Genomic DNA, 20,621 nt, shown 5'->3' on the forward strand with positions numbered 1-20,621 from the left:
CTCTGCCCTGGCAGATCCCACAGCAGGGATCACTCTGCCCTGGCAGACCCCACAGGGATTATTATTCAGCACCAGAAGTCCTGTGTCACAAACAGCTGCGAGGTCCCCTGGTGCCAGCTCACCTCCTTCCAGCTGCTAAGAACACTCTCAGGAGACTCCTAATGCCATCTCTTTCCACAGGCAGGCAGCCCTTTAAGGATGATGGATAAAAGATGTCACCCACAAACATCACCAGCAAGGAGCAATGCCCACCAGGAGACCCACCCTAACCCAGTGCACAGGGTATGTCAGCACTCCCAGCTGAGTCACAGTTGCCCAATAACCCCCCAAATAACCTCCCAAAACCCATAAAGTCTCAGGTTGTAATTTGTGGGCAGCCCTACATCTATAAATTCCTGTTCCTGCAGCTTGTGCTCCAACGTGTACCTTACCTTTTAACTCCCCAGCACTTGACTGCAGCTACAGTTTACTCTTTAAATGGAAGCCTTGGATTGATTGAAGACTTTCTGAACTCATTTCTGCTTGAGAGTCTCAAAACCATTTATTAAACTCTGCCAGCAACTCAACCAACCTTACTCTGTCCTAAACAAACCCAGCACAGAAATAAAAAAGGCAACTCTTTTAAAAAACAGATAAAAGCAGCAAACAAAGAAACAGCCATTTATTTTTCAGGGGTGTGACTCAGTCATGTGAGCACAAACCTCAACAAGGATGACTGAGATGAGCAGCTATGAGCAGAGATGCAAACCCTCAGCATGAGAGAATAAAGGGCAAGATGACTTAGAGAAACTTATGACCTCACATAGGACCACACACTTTCTCTCTGCACTGACAATGTGTTAAAAGGAACTTCCTCCTCTGTTATTCACAAAGAAATGGAGATATAATACAATTTTCAGGAGAGAAGAGCCATTTTTAAAGCAAAACCAAAAGCAGGGTTATAAAGCCTGAAATAAGCAACAAGCACTGTCACTCATCACTGGGCAAACTTGAAACATTTAGGAGCCTGGAAGCACTCAAGGCTCGAGGACCCTGGGGAATGAAACCATCAAACTCACTTCAGGCAGGTGATGAAAACAGTGAATTTTGCCATATAAAACTATCACTTGTCTGGCTGAAATTCAGAGGAACAACCTGCACTTCCCAGGATCACCCTGGGATGCACTTACACCCACTGCTCCCACCCTCACACCAAACCAGCTCCTGAATCCTTGAGGACCCAGCAAACAACACCCTCAGGAATTCCTGTATCTAATTTTACGTGGTCAGTGAATGTGGACAAACCAGAGTAACGGAGCTGGGAGTGGGATAAAAATGGTAATTAATGCAGAAACCTCCCAGAGCTGAATGGCTGAACAGCACAATGCATTAATGATCCCATTTAGGGGCTATTAGGGAACTGCTCTGCTCAGATGAACCACACTCAGAATAAAACCCCAGCACCTGCACACACACAAAAAGGACCAGGAAGGAAAAGTATTCCATGACAGACACACACACAATAGTTAATCAAAAATGCTTGTTTCTCAGGAGTGTGCAAACCCCAAATTGTTTTGGTTTATTTCTTTTTAATACAACCTACTGATTTCTCAGCACACCATCCAAATATTGGACAGCACATTACATTCCCTTGATAATTTAGCTGTTCAAATGTTGTGTTTGCTCAGGAGATAATTATCTGCAGCCTGGGGTAAACACAAACTGCACAGACACGTGTTTGGTTTGTGCAGTTACCCAGCACAGCAGCCACACCACTCCCACCTCGTCACTCAGAAACTCTCCTCTGCTCAGCCCACATCCAGCAAAACAAAACCAGGCCCCTGTGTGATACAGGGGATATGAGATCTCCTCTGCCCACCCTCATTTCCCAGCAAACCCCAACCACTCCGGGTTATGATTTCCAGGGCTGTGTCCTGTTTTGCTGTTGTTTGGCCACTGCCACCCTGAAAGTCTCTAATGTGATATTCCACCACTTCCCCAGTTTAGAGAACAAGGATATTTTCATCCCCTGGGCTCCCAGCCCGAGCAGTGCCTCGGGGGGTGCTGTTTGCAGGGGTTAAGGACCTGCCTCTGAGCCCCTCTGGAGACACCCGAGACACATCCCCCCCACACGGGCTGCTCCTCAGTGCCGGGGGGACTCGGGGACCGCTCGAGTGGGCGGCTGTCACCCCTTACAGGGGGCAGAGGCAGGAGCTGGGGGTGCTGTGCCAGCCTGTGCTGCCTCTCGGGGCACCCAAATCGGGGGGGACCCGCCCCACGCCCCGCAGAGCCGCTGGCACCGGGGGTGCGGCAGTGCTGGGGCTGAGCCCCAGGGGCTGCAGGGCTGGGCAGGGCAGGGCAGGGCAGGGCAGGGCAGGGCCAGGCAGCGCACACGTGGCCCGGGGCGCTGCGCTGCTGGCGGGAGGGACACGGCCCCGTCCCTGGGGGCACCGGGGGGCGGTGACTCACTCGGTGATCTTGGGGTCGAGGTTGCCGATCCAGAGGCGGTGCCCGTCCTGCAGCGCGCCCTCGGACAGGATGGAGGCGTTCTCGAGGGGCAGCGCCTGGCGGCCCGGCTCCATGGCCGCGGGGGTCGATCCGGGCTCTGTCCGGGGTCGGTCCGAGGGCCGGGCCCGTCCCGCTCTCGCCGCCTCCGCGGGGCCGCGCAGGCCTCGCCCCGCCCTTGGCGCCGCTCTATGACGTCACGCACGCGCGCGCGGATGACGTCGGCCGGGACGCGCAGGGCCGCGCGACGGTGAGCGAGGCGGCGGCGCCCGCCCTCCTTCTCCCCTCCGCCCCCCCCCCGGTTGCCCATCGGCCCCCGGTTGATCCCCGCTCCCCCATCGATCCTCGGTTCCCAGCCCAGCCTTGCACGGGGCCCGGGGGGCGGCCGGGCCGGGCCGGGCTGGGCCGGCGCGTCCCAAGGAGCGGGACAGGCGTGGGCGGGGCCAGGCGCGGGGCGGGGCTCGTTCCCAGGGGCGGGGTCGTGTTGAGGGGCGGGGCCCCGAGGGGGCGTGTCCTGCGCGCACGTGCAGGGAGCGGGAGCGGGGTCGGCATTCCCGGGACCCCCGCGCCGGGATCGGGGGGAGCAGGGACCAGGAGCGCACCGAGGGCCGGTCCCTCCGGTGGCCGCCACCGCCCCCGCGGGCACCGTCGGTGTTGGCGCGGCTGCAGGAACGCCCCGCAGCCCCGGGCAGCCGGAATAAATAAAGCTCGTGAGTGCGGGGGAGCCGCGAAGTGTCAGACCGCGTGTGGCAGAAGTTTCAGCCCACACCCGGTACTGTACGAGCTGCTCCACCTCGGCAGCCGCGGGGTTTGTGCCAGAGGCCCCTGCCCGTCTGCACAGATGTGCAGAGCCCTTTCCACTGCAGATGCCCAGACCCAGTGCCCACGTCGCTGAGCTGTCACCTTGTGCCCATGAGTACCGCTAAGCCCTAAATCAGGTTGTTTTTAGCAGGCCGAGTAGCCCCCCTGCCTTTCTCTCTTGCAGGTGGGTCAGAGAGGAGCTGGGATGATGGCTCTGGCACTGAGGGGGCTCCGTCCTCTCCCGTCCCTGCTGCACCGTTCGTCCTTCCTGCTGACCAGGGGGCTGCCAGGGGCTCCCACGGGCCACCCTGCCCTGCTCCTGGAGGGCTGCAGGCAGTGTGGCCATCAGGTGCTGCTGAGCAGACAGCTGGCTACCAAAAAGGGTAAAAACAGCAGCTTTTTCCTGGTTTTGCAACCCCCCTCTCTCTCTCTAATATATATGTATATTTCTTGGCACATGTGCTCAAGTACTGGGCTATTTACTCATTAAAAAGTACAGTTACTTTGGATTATCTTAGACTCAGTTCTGAATTGAGTCTACTTTCTAATGCAGCAACTAACTGTTGTCACAAATAGAAATTAATTTTTTTCTTTTTGTGCAATCTGCAGCTAAAGGTAAGGGGCAGAGCCAAGCCAAAGTGAATATCAGTGCTGCCCTAGTTGAGGACATTATCAATTTGGAGGAAACCAGTGAGGACATGCAGGCAGTCATAGAAGCTCTGAAAGAAGATTTCAGCAGGAACATCAGTGTTAGAACCTCACCAGGTTGGTAATTTCCTTGTGTGATGCTCTGTGGCCCATAAATAAGGTTACAAATCCTAGTAACGGAGAACTCTGGTTTTTTCAAAGTGGATTTTCTTTTTCTGGAGGTATTCACGGGGCACCCAGTTGCTGCAGCCTTGACATCCCAGCTAAAGGCTTTCTTCACCCTGAGCTTGACCAGGAAGAATCCATTTTGGCTAATAGCTTCCTGGAAATAGCTTTTGTAAGTGGGAGATGTCAAAAGTCTCTAACTGAACTGTTTGCAGATGTGATGGAGAAGCAGGTTGTCAGCTAATGGTGCAGTAGGGCAGGAAAAATCCAATTGCCATCGAATTAGCCTTTTGGAAATTGCCATCAGGCTGGTGTCTGGCATATACAAACTTTTTTTTGCTGTGTGTCTTTGTGGGCAGTGACCTGTACAAGCCTCGCTCACTTACTGGATTTTGTGCTTTAGGAAGAAATGTGAATATATTTGACTAAGCCACAGTTACTATAACACTCTGAACCCACGCATTTGTGAGTGTATCAAGTTTCAGGGATAAAACTTAACATTAAACAATGACCAAATTTGAATCATTCACCACCCCAGCTCTGGCAGGGGCACTTCTGTCTTTAATGGAGTTGGAAAGCATAGCTTGGTCTCTTAAGTATTTATTTTAACCATAGGTATTTTTTTTAATTCCACTGATAAAGTACCTCCTGTCCCACGTGCCTTTTGGCCTGTTAACATTTTGCAGCAGAAACTAGAGAGCAGATTAAGAGTAGCTCAGGGAGAAACTGAATACCTTAAATTAGGCAGTGTACAACACCCCTCTGGGGACCTGGGGGAAAAAAAAAAGAGGGGTTTAAGAGAGCACTGCTAAGTTAAAGACAATATTTTTCTTGATTTTTACAGCCACATTTTTATTTTCTTTAAATACTAAGGATTAAAAAATAATTATTTCCTTTTCATTCTTAACAATCCTGCTTAGTTTTCCTATTCTGGTAGCAAAAACAAACACGAGTTTTGTTTTCGTGTTTTTGTGCTTCAGAGCAGCTTTAAAATATTTAGCTTGTGAATACACAGGGGATGCCTGAACACAAACAGCACCTGAAGTCTGAATAAACACATTTTTTTTCCTTTGTAACATCTATATTTTGAAAAGCAGGAGGGAAGTGGGACACTGCAGACGCATTTTTCTTCAGCATTGCTGCAAACTGCTGTATCATACTGAAAGTGCCTGTGTTTGGTTCTTTTGAGGGGCCCTGGATCACATAACTGTGGTGACCAAAGATGGGAAGTTTCCACTGAACCAGCTGGGGCAGATCTCACAGAAATCACCACAGCTCATTATAGTGAACATGACCAGTTTTCCAGAGGTAAGGAAGGACACGTGACTGAAGGCAGTGGGAAGGGATAATTACCAGGGGAACAAACAGGTTGATGCTGAGCAAAGGAACACTTAGACAAAATCAGTCAAACGTGGCAGGGCTGGGAGCTCTGGCTGGGCTGTGTCACTTTGTGCTGACACAGAACAGAAGGGGTATTTTGCTGCTGACAGTGATTCCCCAGCCCTGCCTGGCTCACAGAGCAGCTCACCTGCAGCAGTGAGGGGTCCCAGGGGAGTTCCATGCTGGGATTGCTCTCAGGGCTGTGTCCAGTGAGTGCCACACTGCCAGGGGTTTGCTCTGGGGAGTGCTTTCCTGTCAGGTGGATCTGCAGAGCAACACTAAGTCACAGACAAGATTCCCTGTGCCCTACCAGCCCTCCCCTTTTGCCATGTATTTATGGCACCAGCAGTCCTGAGCACACACACACACTCACCTGAGTGACACACGTGTCTCTGACACTGCACCTGCCCCATTGTGTTAACTCAGTTCCTTGTGAATCCGTGGCCAGGCACAGAACCAGCCGTGTGGCTGGAATTTGTGCTGGACACACCATCAAACGCCTCTGGAACTTGCTTACTTACCACCAGGGCTGGGGACACCCCTGAGAGCTCCTGGGAGAAGCTGCTGATGGTGCTTGAGAGCTTCTGAGGAGCCTCCCTGGTGGGACTGAGCCGTGCTAAGTCACAGAGCTCGAGCTGGGCACTGCTGAGGTTGGTGAGCTCCCCCTTAGGCAGCGTCTGCAGGTCAGAACACAAACGAGGTGCTTTAAGTTATCTTCTGTGAGAGACAAGTTCCCTTAATTTTCTGCAGGAGCCTTAGACTTGCCCCTAAATGAGGCAGCAATGCAAATCCCACCTGGGGATCAAGCCCTTGGGGTGCCCTGCAGCTCCCACAGGCAGAGCCAGGCAGATGGGACCAGGAGCCAGCGCAGGGTCAGCGATTCGTCTCACCCCACGTCTGGAGGTTTGCCAGGGCTTATCTCTATTTATTTTGCAAAGGCTTTCCCCTATTAATTAAGTCAGCAAAGTCTCAGAGGAGGTCAGTGTAAGGCACTTGATGCCTAAGTGTTTCCTAAAGTGTACAAAGGCTCTGGAGAACAGAGGCCCCTCATCAGCCAGTGCGCCGAGGTCCCGCAGAGCCGGCGCTGAGAGGGCAGGAAAGGCACTCCATGACTTACCCCGTGTCAAACAGGACCTCAGGCTGAGAAATGGGCATGTGAGAAATTAAATATCCTCTGTAGAGCATTGCCTGCATTTGCTTTCTAAGCCAAAGGATCACTTGAACTATTTCTCTCAGTACAGTTGCTTTATACCATGAATGTTCTGTGGTAGACTGAACTCTTTAAAACCATTACAGACACGATTACTTGATGTCATTATTCACAGCATATCGTCAGTACTTCACGACATTGAGAAGAAAATAAAAGTGCCTGAAGAGTGAGAAATAAAACAATCATAGAAAAGGACTTGCAGGGCCAAAGTCTGTTTGCCCAAGAGTTATAAAACTGAACAAGATGCTGTTTTTTTAGGTATGGGGTTTTTTTCATGGCTTGCAAGAGGATGGGGGCAATATTACAATATTTTCCCCTCCTTCCATCTCCTCCAATATCTATGTTAAACAACACAGTTTTTACTGAGCGTTTCTTTCCTACAGAGCAAGCACTGTCCCTTTTTATTCCTAATGTGCTGAGATCATTTTGGTTGCATTTTCCCTGCCCTTGTAGTTTCAGAGGACAGCAGTTGTCTCTTACAGAACACCAGCAGAGCATTCATTAGGTTCAGTGATGTCACGTGTCAGGGACCTGAACAAATCTGCAGAGCTTTAGTTTGTGCCTCAGATGACAAAAGCTGAGCTTCATAAATACGGTTTGAATGACATAAACACTGCAGCAGCCTGGAGCTAAAGTTAATGATGGCAAAGAGTATCAGAAATAGCATCGTGCCTGGTAGGAAACACCACACAAGTGCCACAGGAATACAAACTCCTTGGGCTTGTCAATGTCAAGAACGAACCGACCTGGCAGAGCCTCGCAGGAGCTCCCGGCCAAACTCTGCCTTAACTCTGCCTGTCACTCTCTAGAGGCACAACCCGTGCCCTGGGATGGACATAAAGCCTTTTAATCACCTTGCAGTCACCAGGAAAACCTGCCACCCCACCAGAGCATCAGCCAGTGGCAGGGGAGTTTTGAGAAGTTAATCCTCAGTAATGAGCTGTAAAATAAACACAGAGCTGGGCACGGGCACTGTTTCTCAGCCATCTGCTGCTGCCCCGATGTCCTGTGGTCAGGTTGTAGTGCTGAAGTGGTTAAGTTTGTTAACGTTTCAGAATTGGCACTGGGCGATTTCTAGTGGGAAACATTCAGCTGGAATTTTTAAATGCTCAGAATCTTTCATCTCCTTCGCCACAGTCAGGCTGTGCCTTGGGAATTTGCTGCGGTTTCGCTCTGCGTTGCCTCAAACCATTCGAATAGTTTCAAAGAAACAAAACAGTTTTCTTTTGTTGTTGCCTGCCTTCCCCTCTCCCCCCCTGGTGCCCCCCTACCCCGATACGAGCGGCCGTAGTTTCCCATTCGGTTTGATCAAAGCTCTCTGCACCAATGTAACTTCCTGATCTTACTGGTAACAGAAGTAAATGTTTCCATGTTCCACGGAGATGGATTGCCAACTATTGACAGAGTTCTGGCATATGGGAATGATTATTTCCTAATTCCCTTTTACCTTTTGATCTGCTTTACAGAGCACAGCTGCAGCTATGAAGGCTATAAGGGAGAGTGGCATGAACCTGAACCCCGAGGTGGACGGGATGATGATTCGGGTGCCAGTTCCTAAGTGAGTATCTCTGCCCGAGCTCGTCACCATGCAAGACAACACAGTAGGTTGCACTGAGTGCCCTTCAGAGGGTAAACATGCACGATTGCTGAATATCCCGATGCAGCTGCTTTCCAAATAGCTGTAAGTTCAGGTCTGGAAAAAAATCTGAGCCCCTGAAAGCGTCTGGTGGAACCTCTTCCAAGTGTCTGAGCTCTAAGTCATCACATCTTGGCATCTGGTGGTTGGTTTTATTCTTCATCTTCCCCGTGCAGAGAAATCTTGGTCCTTGCTGGGTGCAGCACTTTGCAGGAGAGCCAAAGGCTTTTGAACCTGTATTGCTTTAACCCAGGGGCTGATTCTTTGCTGCTCTGCTCTGAATTCCCAGAATTACACCAGCAAAGAGCAGCAGTAAGGCAGGAGTGAATTTGGTGAACCAGTAGTATTAGGGATGAGTAGCACCTTGGTGCAGAGAGCACTAAAAGGAAGTGGTGAAAGGGAGAGGCAGGAAATTTATAGCTTTGACTGAAAAATCTGCTCCCTCCTCTCATCTGACACACATTGTGTAACTGATGGCTGCGTGGAAGTTTTGGTGTGGGGCTGATGGAAAAGCAGGCTGCCCCTGGCCAAGGCATGAGCATTGCTTCCCTCACCCATCACAGGTGTCTCCCAGCCCTTGGACAAGGCAGGAGGTGCCACTGCATCCATGCTTCAGTTTGTGATCAGGAGAAGCCATCCTGATGATCCCTTAGTGTGCTTTGGACTGCAGCATGCTGGGCTCTTCCCCTTCTGGGAACAGGGGTCCTTTCAGGTGAAATTAGGGCTCCCAGCAGCTCCACTCACTGGCACAGACACTGCCTGTCACAGGGGCACCAGGGTTGGGTGGCACAAGGAAAGCTCACGGGTTCCTGTGGGTGCTCAGACCTTATGGAGCATCCAAATACTCTGGGCAGGTGTGGCTGTACATGAACTCACACCCTGGGGTAAAGGCAAACAGCTCTCACACAGGGAGTGCACAAACCCCTTGCACAAGCAGGTGACTTCTTGGTAAAGATGAACCAGGTATTTCTTATGCTTTAGATCTCCTTTAAAAATTCTGTGGAATTTTACCCAGCATTTTCATCAGAGAAGTCTAATTGCAGCTTTCCGTTGCAGTCGGTGAGAGGCAATGACATTATCATTCTATTTGCTGATTTTCCTTCCCCGTGCTCCCTGCCCTTCCCCCATTCCTCAGGAGAGGAGGCAGAGGAGGAGGAGGGCACCATTATCTTCATAATTGCTGAGGCTCCCGGGTTGCTGCACAGTGGTTTGATTGTTAATGGGCACTTGGGTCATCCTTGAATACGAATTGCAGGGGAGGAAACTCCAAAACTGCAAATCCGGAGCTTTAACAAAATACTGTGTTTTTAAACAAATGTGTATGGTCTGTCACCATCTTCTGTGGAGCTGCAGAGCAAAAACAAGTCTTCTCTTCCCAGGGAAGCTCTGCCTGGTGCACTCCAGTGTTCCTCTGGTGTGTCAGGGTTGCAGCTCCTGGTCCCTTCCTGGCTGCTTGGGAACCTGGGAAGTCCTGAGTTAAGGTTTTTTGGGAGCTGTGCCCTGTGGGTCTGCCCTCACTGGCACCTCTAGTCCCTTTTGCTCTCCAGTTACACGACTGGGTCTTTGGGAGTTTCATCCACTTACTGAAAAGACAAGCAGACAATTCCAGCCTTTTAAAACCACCTATTGCAAAGAGGGGGCCAGAAACAATCAAATTCTGCAAGAGGCCTCTCTTTAATACTATATCCCTGAATTGCTTTTTAAAATTTTCTAGGTTTTTCATTATTTCCAAGAGTTTATGAGAGGATATATGACAGACAGATGCAATAAAATTGCCAAAATTACGTCTGATGTGGAAATCGAGCAAACACATCCAAAATTAAGAGATATTAATATTGTTTCCGCAGAAATTGGTTCTTCCATGAAATGAAGTCACACTAAAAATAAAACCAAACCCAAATTGTCCTTACCTGTCATTAAAACCACTTCTCACTCTGACCTGTCAGCTGGACACACGTGTGTCGTGTTTTGCCTCGTGCAGGTCCAGCTGTGCTCCAGAGTGTCTCAGCTGAGCATTTAAAAGTGGAGTTTGCTTCTCAGTATTTATTCTGTTAGTTTAGGTTTTGCACTGCCGTTTCAGCAGAAAAAATACACTCGTGTGGTTGGTGTTTACTTCTGCTGCTTTGCCAGGATCCCTCTGCTCCCCGAGGCATTTGCCTGTTTCTGTGGCTAACACTGCATAGGCAATATTTATTTGTATAAAAAAGTAGCCTCCGGGGGTTTAAAAATAAAAATAAAAAAAGGAACCAGCCATGGGAACGTTTGTATTGGTTGATCTCTTGGCCGAATTTGACCTGACCTTGTGTCTTTTATGGTATTGCCTCATTTTTAGATTCGTCTTTTTTGGACCCATTGTGTTACACTGGATATTGTTTGTAAATCGGTAATATTTTTACACATGTTTTACTGAAAGCCAGATGACTCATTTGAAAGTTTAATGACTCATTGTGAGCTTTTTTTTTTTCCCTTTGCCCTTTAAGAAATATGCAAAGATACCTATTATGGGGAGAAAGGACACAAAAAATTTCACTTGAAAACACACCAAGGCTGCTCCGAGCTGCACTCGCTCATCGTCAGGAGTCTGTCACTTGCTTTTTATTGAGCAATAAATGCTGCACCCTGTGTTTATCTGCAATTATGAATGCAGAGTGTTTAGTTAAGCCTGCTTTGCTTTAACTGATCCCTCTCCTTCACAGGAAATTCCTCATGTTTGAGATACAGAAATTGCTCTTACCCGGATAAACGTCTTGCGTTGAGACGAGCCCTGTCGAGCTCGCTGGGGGTCTGCTCTGCCAAGGGCTGCAGTGCTTGAACCACTGGAGCTGGGGGAGGCAGAAAAAAAGATGTTACTCGTGGGATGGTGTGTGTTGTGACCCCCCCTGACATGTCATTCACCAGGCTTTGTCCTGGTCCCTGGGGGAACAGCAGGAATTGAGCCCGCTGCTCTGTGAGCTGCAGGAAGGGCATCAGGGGTGACAGATGGAGACCTTGTCCTCATTCCCCACTCTGGCACCCTTTCCCCAAGTTCACTTCACACTTTTTTTTTAGCTTTAAGTGGGGGTAGGGATTACTAGTAGGGATTGGCTTATAGACAGAAAAGAAAACATACCAAAGAACAGCTTAAAAGTCCCACATCTAGGGGCAGGATTAAACAACTGTCCTCAGAAACCATGGGCCTGGCTCGTGTTGATGGATTCCTTAACCAGAAACAGCATCTGCTTGGAAAAGTGTCCACTTCTGGCACTGTTGGTAGCATTGCTGAGAATTTACACACAGTCTGGCTGGAACATAAAACCCGCTGAGAAACTCCCCGGCACTGCACGGTGATAAAAAGAAATTGGTGTTAATAAAGACAGACAAGGAGGCATGAAAGCTGTGACCCCGTGCCAAGAAGCAGAGGAAATCTGGCAGGGCTGCATAAACAAAAACATTTCCTTCAAGGCTCGGCAGCCCCGGGCAGGCGAGTGATACCCTGGGCTCAGCTCGCGAGAGCCGCGCTCGGCTCCCAGCGCTGAGCGGCTCCCCCGCCACCCAGCAGGAGATGGGAGAGATTTCCAGCTCCCCCCTCCAAGCTGAGCGGCCAGGATTGACTCCCCACCCCTCCCACCCCCCAAAAAGCTGCCTGAGAATCTGACCTCACGGGGACCTCTGCCTGGGAGCTTTGGTGGTTCCAAATGTGCTGCGGGAGCTCCGGCCGGGGAGGTCGAACACGAGAAGCCCCGGAGGCACCGACGTTGGGATGCAGGGAAACCATCACAAGGATCCCTGCTCACTCCTCAGCCTGTGCTGACCAGGAGCCTCCTGCCACATGTGATGAGTTAGGTTGGGTCTCAGGGAAAGGTTCTTCCCCCAGAGGGTGGTTGGCACTGCCCAGGCTCCCCAGGGCAGTGGGCACGGCCCCAAGGCTGCCAGAGCTCCAGGAGTGTTTAGACAATGCTCTCAGGGACAGAGGGGGATTGTTGGCATGTCCTGGGCAGGGTCAGGGGTTGAACTGATGATCCTTGTGGGTCCCTTCCAACTCAGGATATTCTTTGATTCTGTGTGACATTCCCTGGCCATCTCCCAGGGAGGGGACAGGCACCAGGGTGCCCTGGGTGCCAGGGCTGGGATGCTGCTCTCTGGGTCTGTCAGCTTTCCAAGCCATCCCAAATTCCTGTAATTTCTGACTGCTTCTGGGAAGCCTGTTCCCAGTGGCACCATGAAATAGAGATGGCTGGCAAGAGGCCAGTGCCTCTGCAGACATCTGCTGGGAGAGACCTGCCTGCAGGGAAGGGACCTGCTGGGCCAAGGGTCCCACTGTGCCCCCACAGCCTCCCCGAAACACACACCCACTGTGGGACAGAGCCCAGGCACCCTCACCCCACATTTCCTGAGCTCTCTGCAGGAAAAGTCTTAGCCCCGGTGTTTTGGTGACCCAGGCTGCTACAGCCAATTTCTAAATACTCCTGTGAAATGTTTATTTTGCAATAACTCCCTTGAGCTAGCAGGTCTCAGCAAGAGCACCGGGGTTTTTCCCTCTCCGGGCAGCCTGGAAACTCCAATAGCCATTAAAATTATTAAAATATTATTGTTAAGCACTAGCAGTTGACAGTGATCAGCTGTAGGTGCTGGAGCATTACCAGAGCTGAGGGGACACCCCAGCCATTCCTGAGACTTCTTGATGGTCAGACCCCCTCACCACCTGCAGTTTTCAGTTTGGAATGGGAAATTCAGGATTTTTTTGTGGTGCCACAGCAATAACTGGCCCCATGTCAGGGGGAAGGTGGAGCTGAAGGTGGGCCAAGTTACCTGTGGCTGACCATGTCCAGCAGCATCCTCTTGTCCAACCAGGTGTTCACATCATCTCGGTGGGAAATCCTGGTCGTGGTGAGCTGGAATAAAGTTGAGTGAAAGATAAACTCTGTAGCTTCCCAGTCCTCAATTCAGGCTTTTTAGTTGCAGGAAGACAAATCTGAGGTTTAGGAACTAAGCTTTCCTCCCGGCTTTGCAGGATTATGCTTTTCAGGATGACACTTTTCAGTTCCATCTTTCAAGTCTGGAGCTGGATTTTTCCTCTTTCCCACAGATGCTTTGGCAGCAGGAAACAAGGAAAGCCTGAACATTTCAGCATGACTTTCAGGCACTGCAGCAACAACTATAAACCAAGTAAGATTCAGTCCAAGTTCCCCAGCTTAGGTCCAGGCTGGAAATTTTTCCTTCTAGGCTCAAGACTTGCTGCCCTGTGGATGCTGTTTTTTCCAGGTGGACCAAAGCAGAATAAAAACGTGCCCTGAGCTGTTCAGTCCCTCTGCCCTGTGACACACAGGGCCTCCAATCACAGCAAGGTCTGTCTAACACCAGCAGCTTTTGGGTGTCCCTGGGCAGGGCAGCACCATCCAGAGAGGATCACTCATTTACCCAAAGTCCATCACAGAAAATAAATCTGGCTGTACCACACATGACACTGTTTTTCTTTTGGTGTTTTTCCTCTCCCCATGTTCCTAGGGTCACCAGAGAGCACAGGGAGAACCTGGCCAAGCTGGCCAAGCAGGCCACCAACAAGTCCAAAGAGGCCCTGAGAAAGGTGCGAAGCAAAAGCATCAGCCAGGTAAAGAAGTCCAAGAGCAAAGTGTCAGAAGATACCATCTATCTGCTAGAAAAGCAGGTAATTTTCTTCCCTTCTGCCATATCCTGGTGCCTCAGAGCTCAGTGGTGTGTTTGTCCCAGCCTTGCTGACAAATCTCCATCACTGAGAACCCAGCGGGGGAATGGGCTGCGTTTTGGAGTTGGTCAATGGCTGTTGTATTTGCTTTTGCTTTGTGAGATTGGGGACTTCAATCTCAAAGCCAAATTTATGATATGAGCCATGGTTAGCTGACACAGAGGAAAAAATATTCCCCAGAAGCTTTTGTACTACGAGGGATTGTTGCACGAACCAGCTGAATTTGGGGAGCAAAACAATCCACGACCATGTCTGTACCACCACTCACCCAGGGCCTGGCCACTGCAAACAGCTGGTGTTAATGAGGATTGTTTCAGTTGTTATTAATGAAAAGGCTAGCAAGATTATCTCTGTCCAGAGTTTTTGGCTCCAATTCAGGAAAATACTTAAGCACATGCCTAATTCCCTAAGAGCAGATGTCACTAAAGTCAATTACTTGGGCATAAACTCAGGCACAAGCCTAAGTGTTCTGCTGAATTGATGCCTCTGAAGGCAGGCCATTACTTCTTAGCTGTTTGTTTATTAACAGCTAAAGTTAGATACATTGCAAATGCTCTGGGACAGTTCTCTGTGTGCTCACAAAAATAAACATCGATATACAGAGCGTTTGTGCAAGCAGGAAAAATGGCCATGCCATTGTAACCAAATCCTGTTGGGAAGCAGCTCTCCCAGAGCAGACAGATGGTTTTCTGCATTGGTAGAGGTAACATCTCCAGTGGAATTTTTTCTTGTACCCAAATTTTTCCCCATGAGGAAAGGTCATCATTAGACCTTGGGAGCAAGAAGAACTTAATCCTGTGAAACCAGTGCATAACCCCCATTGTGCTCCAGCCTTTACCTGCTCTTACTCAAGGGCCTGCACCTTTTCATCCCTTTTACATTCTTGCCATGTCCATCCCATGTTACCAGGAGAGCTGATCCCTGGCCAGGGCTTGGACAACCACCATTTTATTTCTTTTTACAAGAAACAAGCAGATGGTTACTGGGTGTGTGTATTCCTGGCATGTACTAAGGCTCCTGCTGTTACCTGTGTGTTCTGATAGTGCTGCAGGAGGGAACAGCCCTCTCTTCTCTGGTGCCAGCACCAGCAGGTCTCTGCCCCGCCCTGAAGTCAGTCCTTTCCCTTTAAACTCTGGCATCCCCTCACTCAGGACTCTGACTTGCATTGTCTTGCCACAGATCCAGCAAATGGCAGATGAGGCTGTCGCTGAGATGGACAAGCTGCTGGCAGCAAAGACCAAGGAGCTGCTTGGATAAACACCATCCCAATGGACACACTGCCCCTGGAGCAGGAATGGACTGTGCCCCAGCACTCATCCCTGCCTGCAGGCAGCAGCCTCAGGGATGAGCAGCTCTGTGCCTTGGCTGCTCCCAGTGCCCACCTGGGCAGTGCTGGGGAACGGGGGGAACTCTCCTCGCTGTTCATCCAGGTGGGAACAGAATTGGGTGAAATGAGAAATAAAACATCCAGAAGGAGGACTGGAGGCTGCTGGAAGGGCTCCCAGGGAAGCTGAGGAGGAAGGACTGCCCTGCTCACCTCACACCCCATTTCGTGTTCGTGCACCACCAGCCCAGCAGGAGCCAGGAACACGTGCAGGGGGAACCTGCTGCAAACCTCAGCATTTATTTTTTTCTTGAAATAAAGTCAAAATGAGATGTGGAGGAGCAGCCTTGCAACAGCCAGGTCCTGGTTGGTGTGTTCTCTTGAGTTCCCATGTCCCAGAAGAAGCATTTGCCCCACTGGGAAGGGGTGAGGGAACTCAGCGCTGACTGTGCAGGGTGGGCAGGGGTTCTGTGGTCCCCAAGGCAGAGAACTGAAACCACTACTGTCAACACATTAGCCAGGACTGAGAAGACCAAAAGCCAGCGCAGGAACTTTCCAAAACCAGTATCTACCCCCTCTGACCAGTTACAGGGGACCTGTGCAAGCCACTAGCACCACATCTGTGGGGTTGGAGGAGGTAGAAGCAGGACAAAATCCTGAGCACATCACACAGCTCAGCTCCTCGCTGCCAGCAGGTACTTCCCCATGGGAGCAAATGGCCTTGGTGATGGCAGGAGCAGGAAGGTGGTGGCAGGAGCAGGAAGGTGGTGGCAGCCCCCCAGCCCTGCTCCCAAGGCATTTGGGTTCAAAGAGCGCCGAGTGCTCTGCACTCCTTAAATAAACAACTCCCCCAAAAGTGAGTTTGTGTGCCACAGGGAGAGGGAGGAGGATGAAGGATTTGCTCTGCTAGGGCCCCACATGTCAACAATTTCTCTGCTTTGTGTATTTTGGCCGAAGCCCTTGCCATGATAAATGAATAAAGGAAGATGGCGAGCCCAGGGCGGTTCCTCGGCTCGGGAAATTGCTTTCAGCCGATTACTGGATTTCTTTTGACATTTATCAACTGGGCTTCTTTTGCCATTGTTGCAGCCTCAGCATCCCTGCAGCAGCCTGGCCCTGAAGGGTTTTCCTGATACCTGCCCAGGAGCAGCAGCTGCTGAGCTGGGAGCTCCACAAAGCCAGGGCAGGTGGAGAATTGCTGCTGCCCACGGGTGTTTCTCCAGCCTCTTCCCATTCTCCAAGCCCTTGAGGGGTGGTGATGGGCTGATGGAGGCAGGCACTGGAGCTTCAGGGGGTCACTGTAGGGAGGAATTTCCCAAATATTTACTGCTCTTCCTCACCCTGTAGCATCTCACTGCGCCTCACAGGAAATAAAACCTGTGGTAAAACTGCTCCAGCACTGGGCCGGGGATGGAGCTGCCTGGACGGCTGGGGAGCCCATTTATTTGCATCCTCACCTCAGCCCTGTGCTCTGCATCAGCCAGGAGCTGCCACAGCACCCACAGATGCTGCTCTCAGCCCTGGTACCACCAAAGCAGGGCAGGCAACACGTGAGCCCAGGGAGCTGTGCCCCCCCAGCCCATCCTGCTCCCCGCGGGACCTTGCACTGCAGGACAAGCAGAAAAAAGCACCAGCCCCAGCCCCAGCACCTTCCAACCACTCAGGACTGCAGCAGGACCACCCAGGAGAAGAGAGGATGGGCACTCACCACCAGCAGCTCTGGACAGGTCCCACTTTCCCTTCACAGCGTAAATCACCTGCTGCTCCACACCAGGAGCTGCAGCACAAGGTCTGCCTGCTCCAAACACTCCTCCAGCAGCACCAGCAGGAACCTCTCACTTGGTTCCAGCCTGGATTGCACCCAGAGCTGATAAGAAGCTGCAGCTGATGCTGTTGGCGGGTGGGAAGGAGCTCCAGCTGTGCCAAACAACCCAGGAGGGGTAGGGACACGGGCCAGAAAGCAGCTGGGCTGGTGTAATGTGGGTCTGTGTCGGTGACGCCACATCGGCCACCACATGGTTTGGCCTCGGCAGCAAATGCCATGGGACCCCTCATGCTCTGCCCTGGGCTGTCCACACCTCTCTGCCCTCACCAGGAGCCCTGTCCCAACAGCATCTGTTGACCTGAGGCACTGTTGTGTTCCCACCTGGCGAGTGCTGCCATGGCCTGGAAGAGTGGGGGTCCCTGAGGAGTCACACTCCCAGCACAAGGGGTACATTCCTGTGCACATCCCTGCTCGGGAGAGACTGCACCCTCCCCAGGCTGCCCACACTGGGCACCACCAGGATGTTCCAGCCTGCTCCGAGCTGCTGGACAGGGACCAGGACAGGCACCAACCTCCCGCCAGCTCCTGGAGTGGGCAGCCGTGGGGACACTCAAAACAGAGGCAAAGGGAAGGAAAAACTCCAAGGAAGCTGGAAGCTCTCGACATAGTTAAAAAACAACATTGCTCTTCAAAATAGATGTGATTGCGCTCCTTGTGAGTCATCGAGCAGAGACACCAAGATTGCTTTGTGCCAGGGACGAGCCGGGCGCTGATTGTGCCGCCCGGATTTGTATCCAACAGCCCCTGGATGGCATGTCAGAGTTTACAGCGCGCATACATTTTCAACAGTGAGCTTTGCAAAATGTATCAATGTAATCTCTGCCTCCTATATTCCGTGTTGATTAGACACGATTTCTGGCTGGATTTTCAGAAAGCTCAAGTGCTTTTTTAATCACTACAGAAGCTCATTATTGCTTTCCAGTGACTCTTATGTCCTTCACTTCTCCTTTCAGATTAGAGTCTATAGTCAGATGAATATTGGATGATTTCATTACATACAAATGCAATCAACAGTTTTGCATAAATTTCTCCTCTTTTCTTGAGTTTCAATTGACCTCAGCACCCGTGGAGGCAGGCGCAATACACATGTAAATGAGCTGGCGTTGCTGCAAAGACACGGATGCGAGAAACAAGATAAACTGTCAGATAATATTCAGGATTTTTAAGAGATCAAAAAATACTTCCTCGTTCAGCCCAGCCGTAAAAATGGCACCTTCAGCTGCCGGGGAATTTGCTTTTGTTTTGCTGTGAGTCTGGCTGTGGACAAAGCCCAGGGGTGGCCCCGAGGGGCCGAGCAGAGCCGGGCTGGCCGGCAGCAGCATCGTGGGGATGGGAGCGGGGTATCCGTGGGGTGCAAGTGGTGCTGGCATGGGACTTGTGCCACAGGGAAGCTGCTGGAGAGGTCTTGGCTCTCCACCACACCAGGGAGGTGCCCACCCAGCCCAGCATCCGCTGCAGAGCCGGGTTTGGTGGGTGAGCCCCGGCCAATGGTGGTACCAATGTTGGCACTGCCATCCTGCTCTGCTGTGACCATCTCAACTGTGGGATGCTGAGTTCAGACTCCCCTGGACCCCCATCACTCCTGAGCAGTCCTGAGCACCAGCCCAGAGCGGGGGCACCTGCCAGGGCACAGGGCTGAGCCGGGGGCTGCCCTCCTCTCACTGCACTGCCACACACGAGGGAACCACACGTTCCAAATATATTTAAGCTAACACTCCACATGAACAATCAGGCCCAATTTAAACAAACTATAATTAAAGATAAAGGACCTCTTGGTAGGGAGGTCGGGGGAAACTGTCAGCGGTTACTTTGGATGTTGAAGCTCTTACCTTTAAAAGAACAATTTTTGTGCTAATGTGAGCAATCCAGCACTCCCACACTCGCCTTTGAGGGCTGGTGGGGAAAGAAACTCGTGGGTTTCTTTTGATGCCTTTACGTGCTAATCTTCTTAACAGATTTTTAATTAATGGGAACAGAGCACTTTGCAGCCGTGAAATCTATTGGTGTAATTGCCTGGTGGATTAGTCCCATTAACCACACAAATTACCTGTCTCCAGGTCGCCAGCCCCACCGGGGAGCTCCCCACGCTGGACACACTGAGCAGGCCCATTCTGAAGCAATTTTGATAAAATAAACTCTCTAATCAGGTAAATAATTCCATAAGGGAAATTGCTGCCTTCCCGCAGCCCCCCTCCAGCGGGACCTGGCTACTTTCAGGGGAATGCAACACGCCTCCAATTACAGACAAATCTCCAGCTCAGGGGCCGTTTGGGAGAAGCCCACGGCACACGGGACCCCCTCGAACCACAGCGGCCAAGGAATTAAGGCATTTAAGCTGTCAGCTGGAATCTGGCCCGGCCCCTGATTACCTGGGGGGACGTGCAGCGTATTTAGGTTCGTGTCCGTTGCAATTTCCTGGCCCCCAGCGTTGATCCCGAATGACTCGTGTCCGTGTCAGGTTCCTGCCCAGGGTCACTCCGACACGTGGCCCCGGGCCCAGGGACAGCAACCTTTGGGCAATTAAGGATGTCCAGGCCAGGCTGAGCCCCGAGGACTGGGGATGTGCAGCTGTCCCCAAGAGCTGCAGGGCGAGGGAGGCCTTGGTGAGGCTGCATGGCTGTGCTGGCTGCCATCACCCCTCGGGATGGAGGCCTGGATCTTGGGGGCCCTTCCCAGCCCTGTCTGTGGGTTTCCATGGTCCAGTGTAATTTTGGACCTGAACCTGATGGTGACTCCCACAGCTGCCCTTTGCTCAGCCCCTGAGATTAGGATGTGCTGTCCCAGGGATATCCAGACCCACACATGGTGGGCACAGCAGGGTGCAGGGGACCCACGTGCTGTCACATGGGGATGCACAGCCCCAACACCCTTCCCATTGCTTGGTGAAGGGCTGCCTAGTGCCTGGGGCTCTGCCAGACCCTCGGCCAGGATGGCTCCAAACCTGCTGCACCAGCCAGGGCATCTGTCCACGCTCTGCCCCGCACTGGGGAGTGGGGAGGAGGGCCCCTGCCACACCATGCTGTGAGCACGTGTGCTGGGGACAGCCTGGGAGGAAGTGACAGCAGTGACACGCTGGTGCCCAGTGCTGGTGGGGACGGCCATGTGGAGAGGTGGCCTTCAAGCATCCCCTGAAATGCTCAGGTGATCAGTCCCTGCGCCACTCCCCGATCCCGGGATGGAGGAGCCCAAAGCTCGGTGGCACAAGGATACTCTTCCTGCTGCAAAGGGAGACCAAAACTCTCCCCTGTGTCTGCCCCCGTGGCTCCTGGCAGAGGGTGATCCATGGGGCCACCCCAGACTGGAGGGGACGTGGGCCGGGGCAGCCCCGGCCGGGAGGGTCGGAGCGCAGGAGCCGCGGTGCTGGCGAGCCCGGCCGGGGAACCCTACACCGCGGGTAATTGGCATCAGATGCTCCCTGACCTGTCGCATCCACCGGGAAGCTGGAAG

The 20,621-nt window shown here is 51.9% G+C and overlaps 2 protein-coding genes across 2 annotated transcripts in view; one reads left to right on the forward strand and one right to left on the reverse strand.

Annotated features, from left to right (window-relative positions):
- Positions 1-2,643, reverse strand: part of RBM18 (RNA binding motif protein 18) — a 10,928-nt gene extending 8,285 nt beyond the window's left edge. The window contains exon 1 of the mRNA XM_027687754.1: positions 2,449-2,643. Within this exon, the coding sequence (XP_027543555.1) occupies positions 2,449-2,561 (113 nt within the window). The 5' untranslated portion in view covers positions 2,562-2,643. The remainder of the gene's footprint in view (positions 1-2,448) is intronic.
- Positions 2,442-15,702, forward strand: MRRF (mitochondrial ribosome recycling factor). The gene is made up of 7 exons (XM_027687753.1): positions 2,442-2,734; positions 3,470-3,668; positions 3,895-4,050; positions 5,288-5,406; positions 8,155-8,246; positions 13,809-13,968; positions 15,205-15,702. The coding sequence occupies exons 2-7, from the start codon at positions 3,491-3,493 to the stop codon at positions 15,280-15,282; spliced, it is 783 nt and encodes a 260-aa protein (XP_027543554.1). The 5' UTR covers positions 2,442-2,734; positions 3,470-3,490; the 3' UTR covers positions 15,283-15,702.
- The last annotated feature ends 4,919 nt before the right edge of the window (positions 15,703-20,621 follow it).

Source organism: Neopelma chrysocephalum, unplaced genomic scaffold (genome assembly GCF_003984885.1).
Source record: "Neopelma chrysocephalum unplaced genomic scaffold, ASM398488v2 Primary Assembly neopelma1_74, whole genome shotgun sequence".
Taxonomy (NCBI): Eukaryota; Metazoa; Chordata; class Aves; order Passeriformes; family Pipridae; genus Neopelma; species Neopelma chrysocephalum.

What these genes read in the sequence shown, in the direction of transcription:
- MRRF (XM_027687753.1), top strand. Translation starts at nt 3,491, where the DNA reads ATGATGGCTCTGGCACTGAGGGGGCTCCGTCCTCTCCCGTCCCTGCTG. An exon ending in ACAGCTGGCTACCAAAAAGG is followed by an intron (nt 3,669 to 3,894) that starts GTAAAAACAGCA and finishes TGCAATCTGCAG; the next exon opens with CTAAAGGTAAGGGGCAGAGC. An exon ending in TCTATCTGCTAGAAAAGCAG is followed by an intron (nt 13,969 to 15,204) that starts GTAATTTTCTTC and finishes GTCTTGCCACAG; the next exon opens with ATCCAGCAAATGGCAGATGA.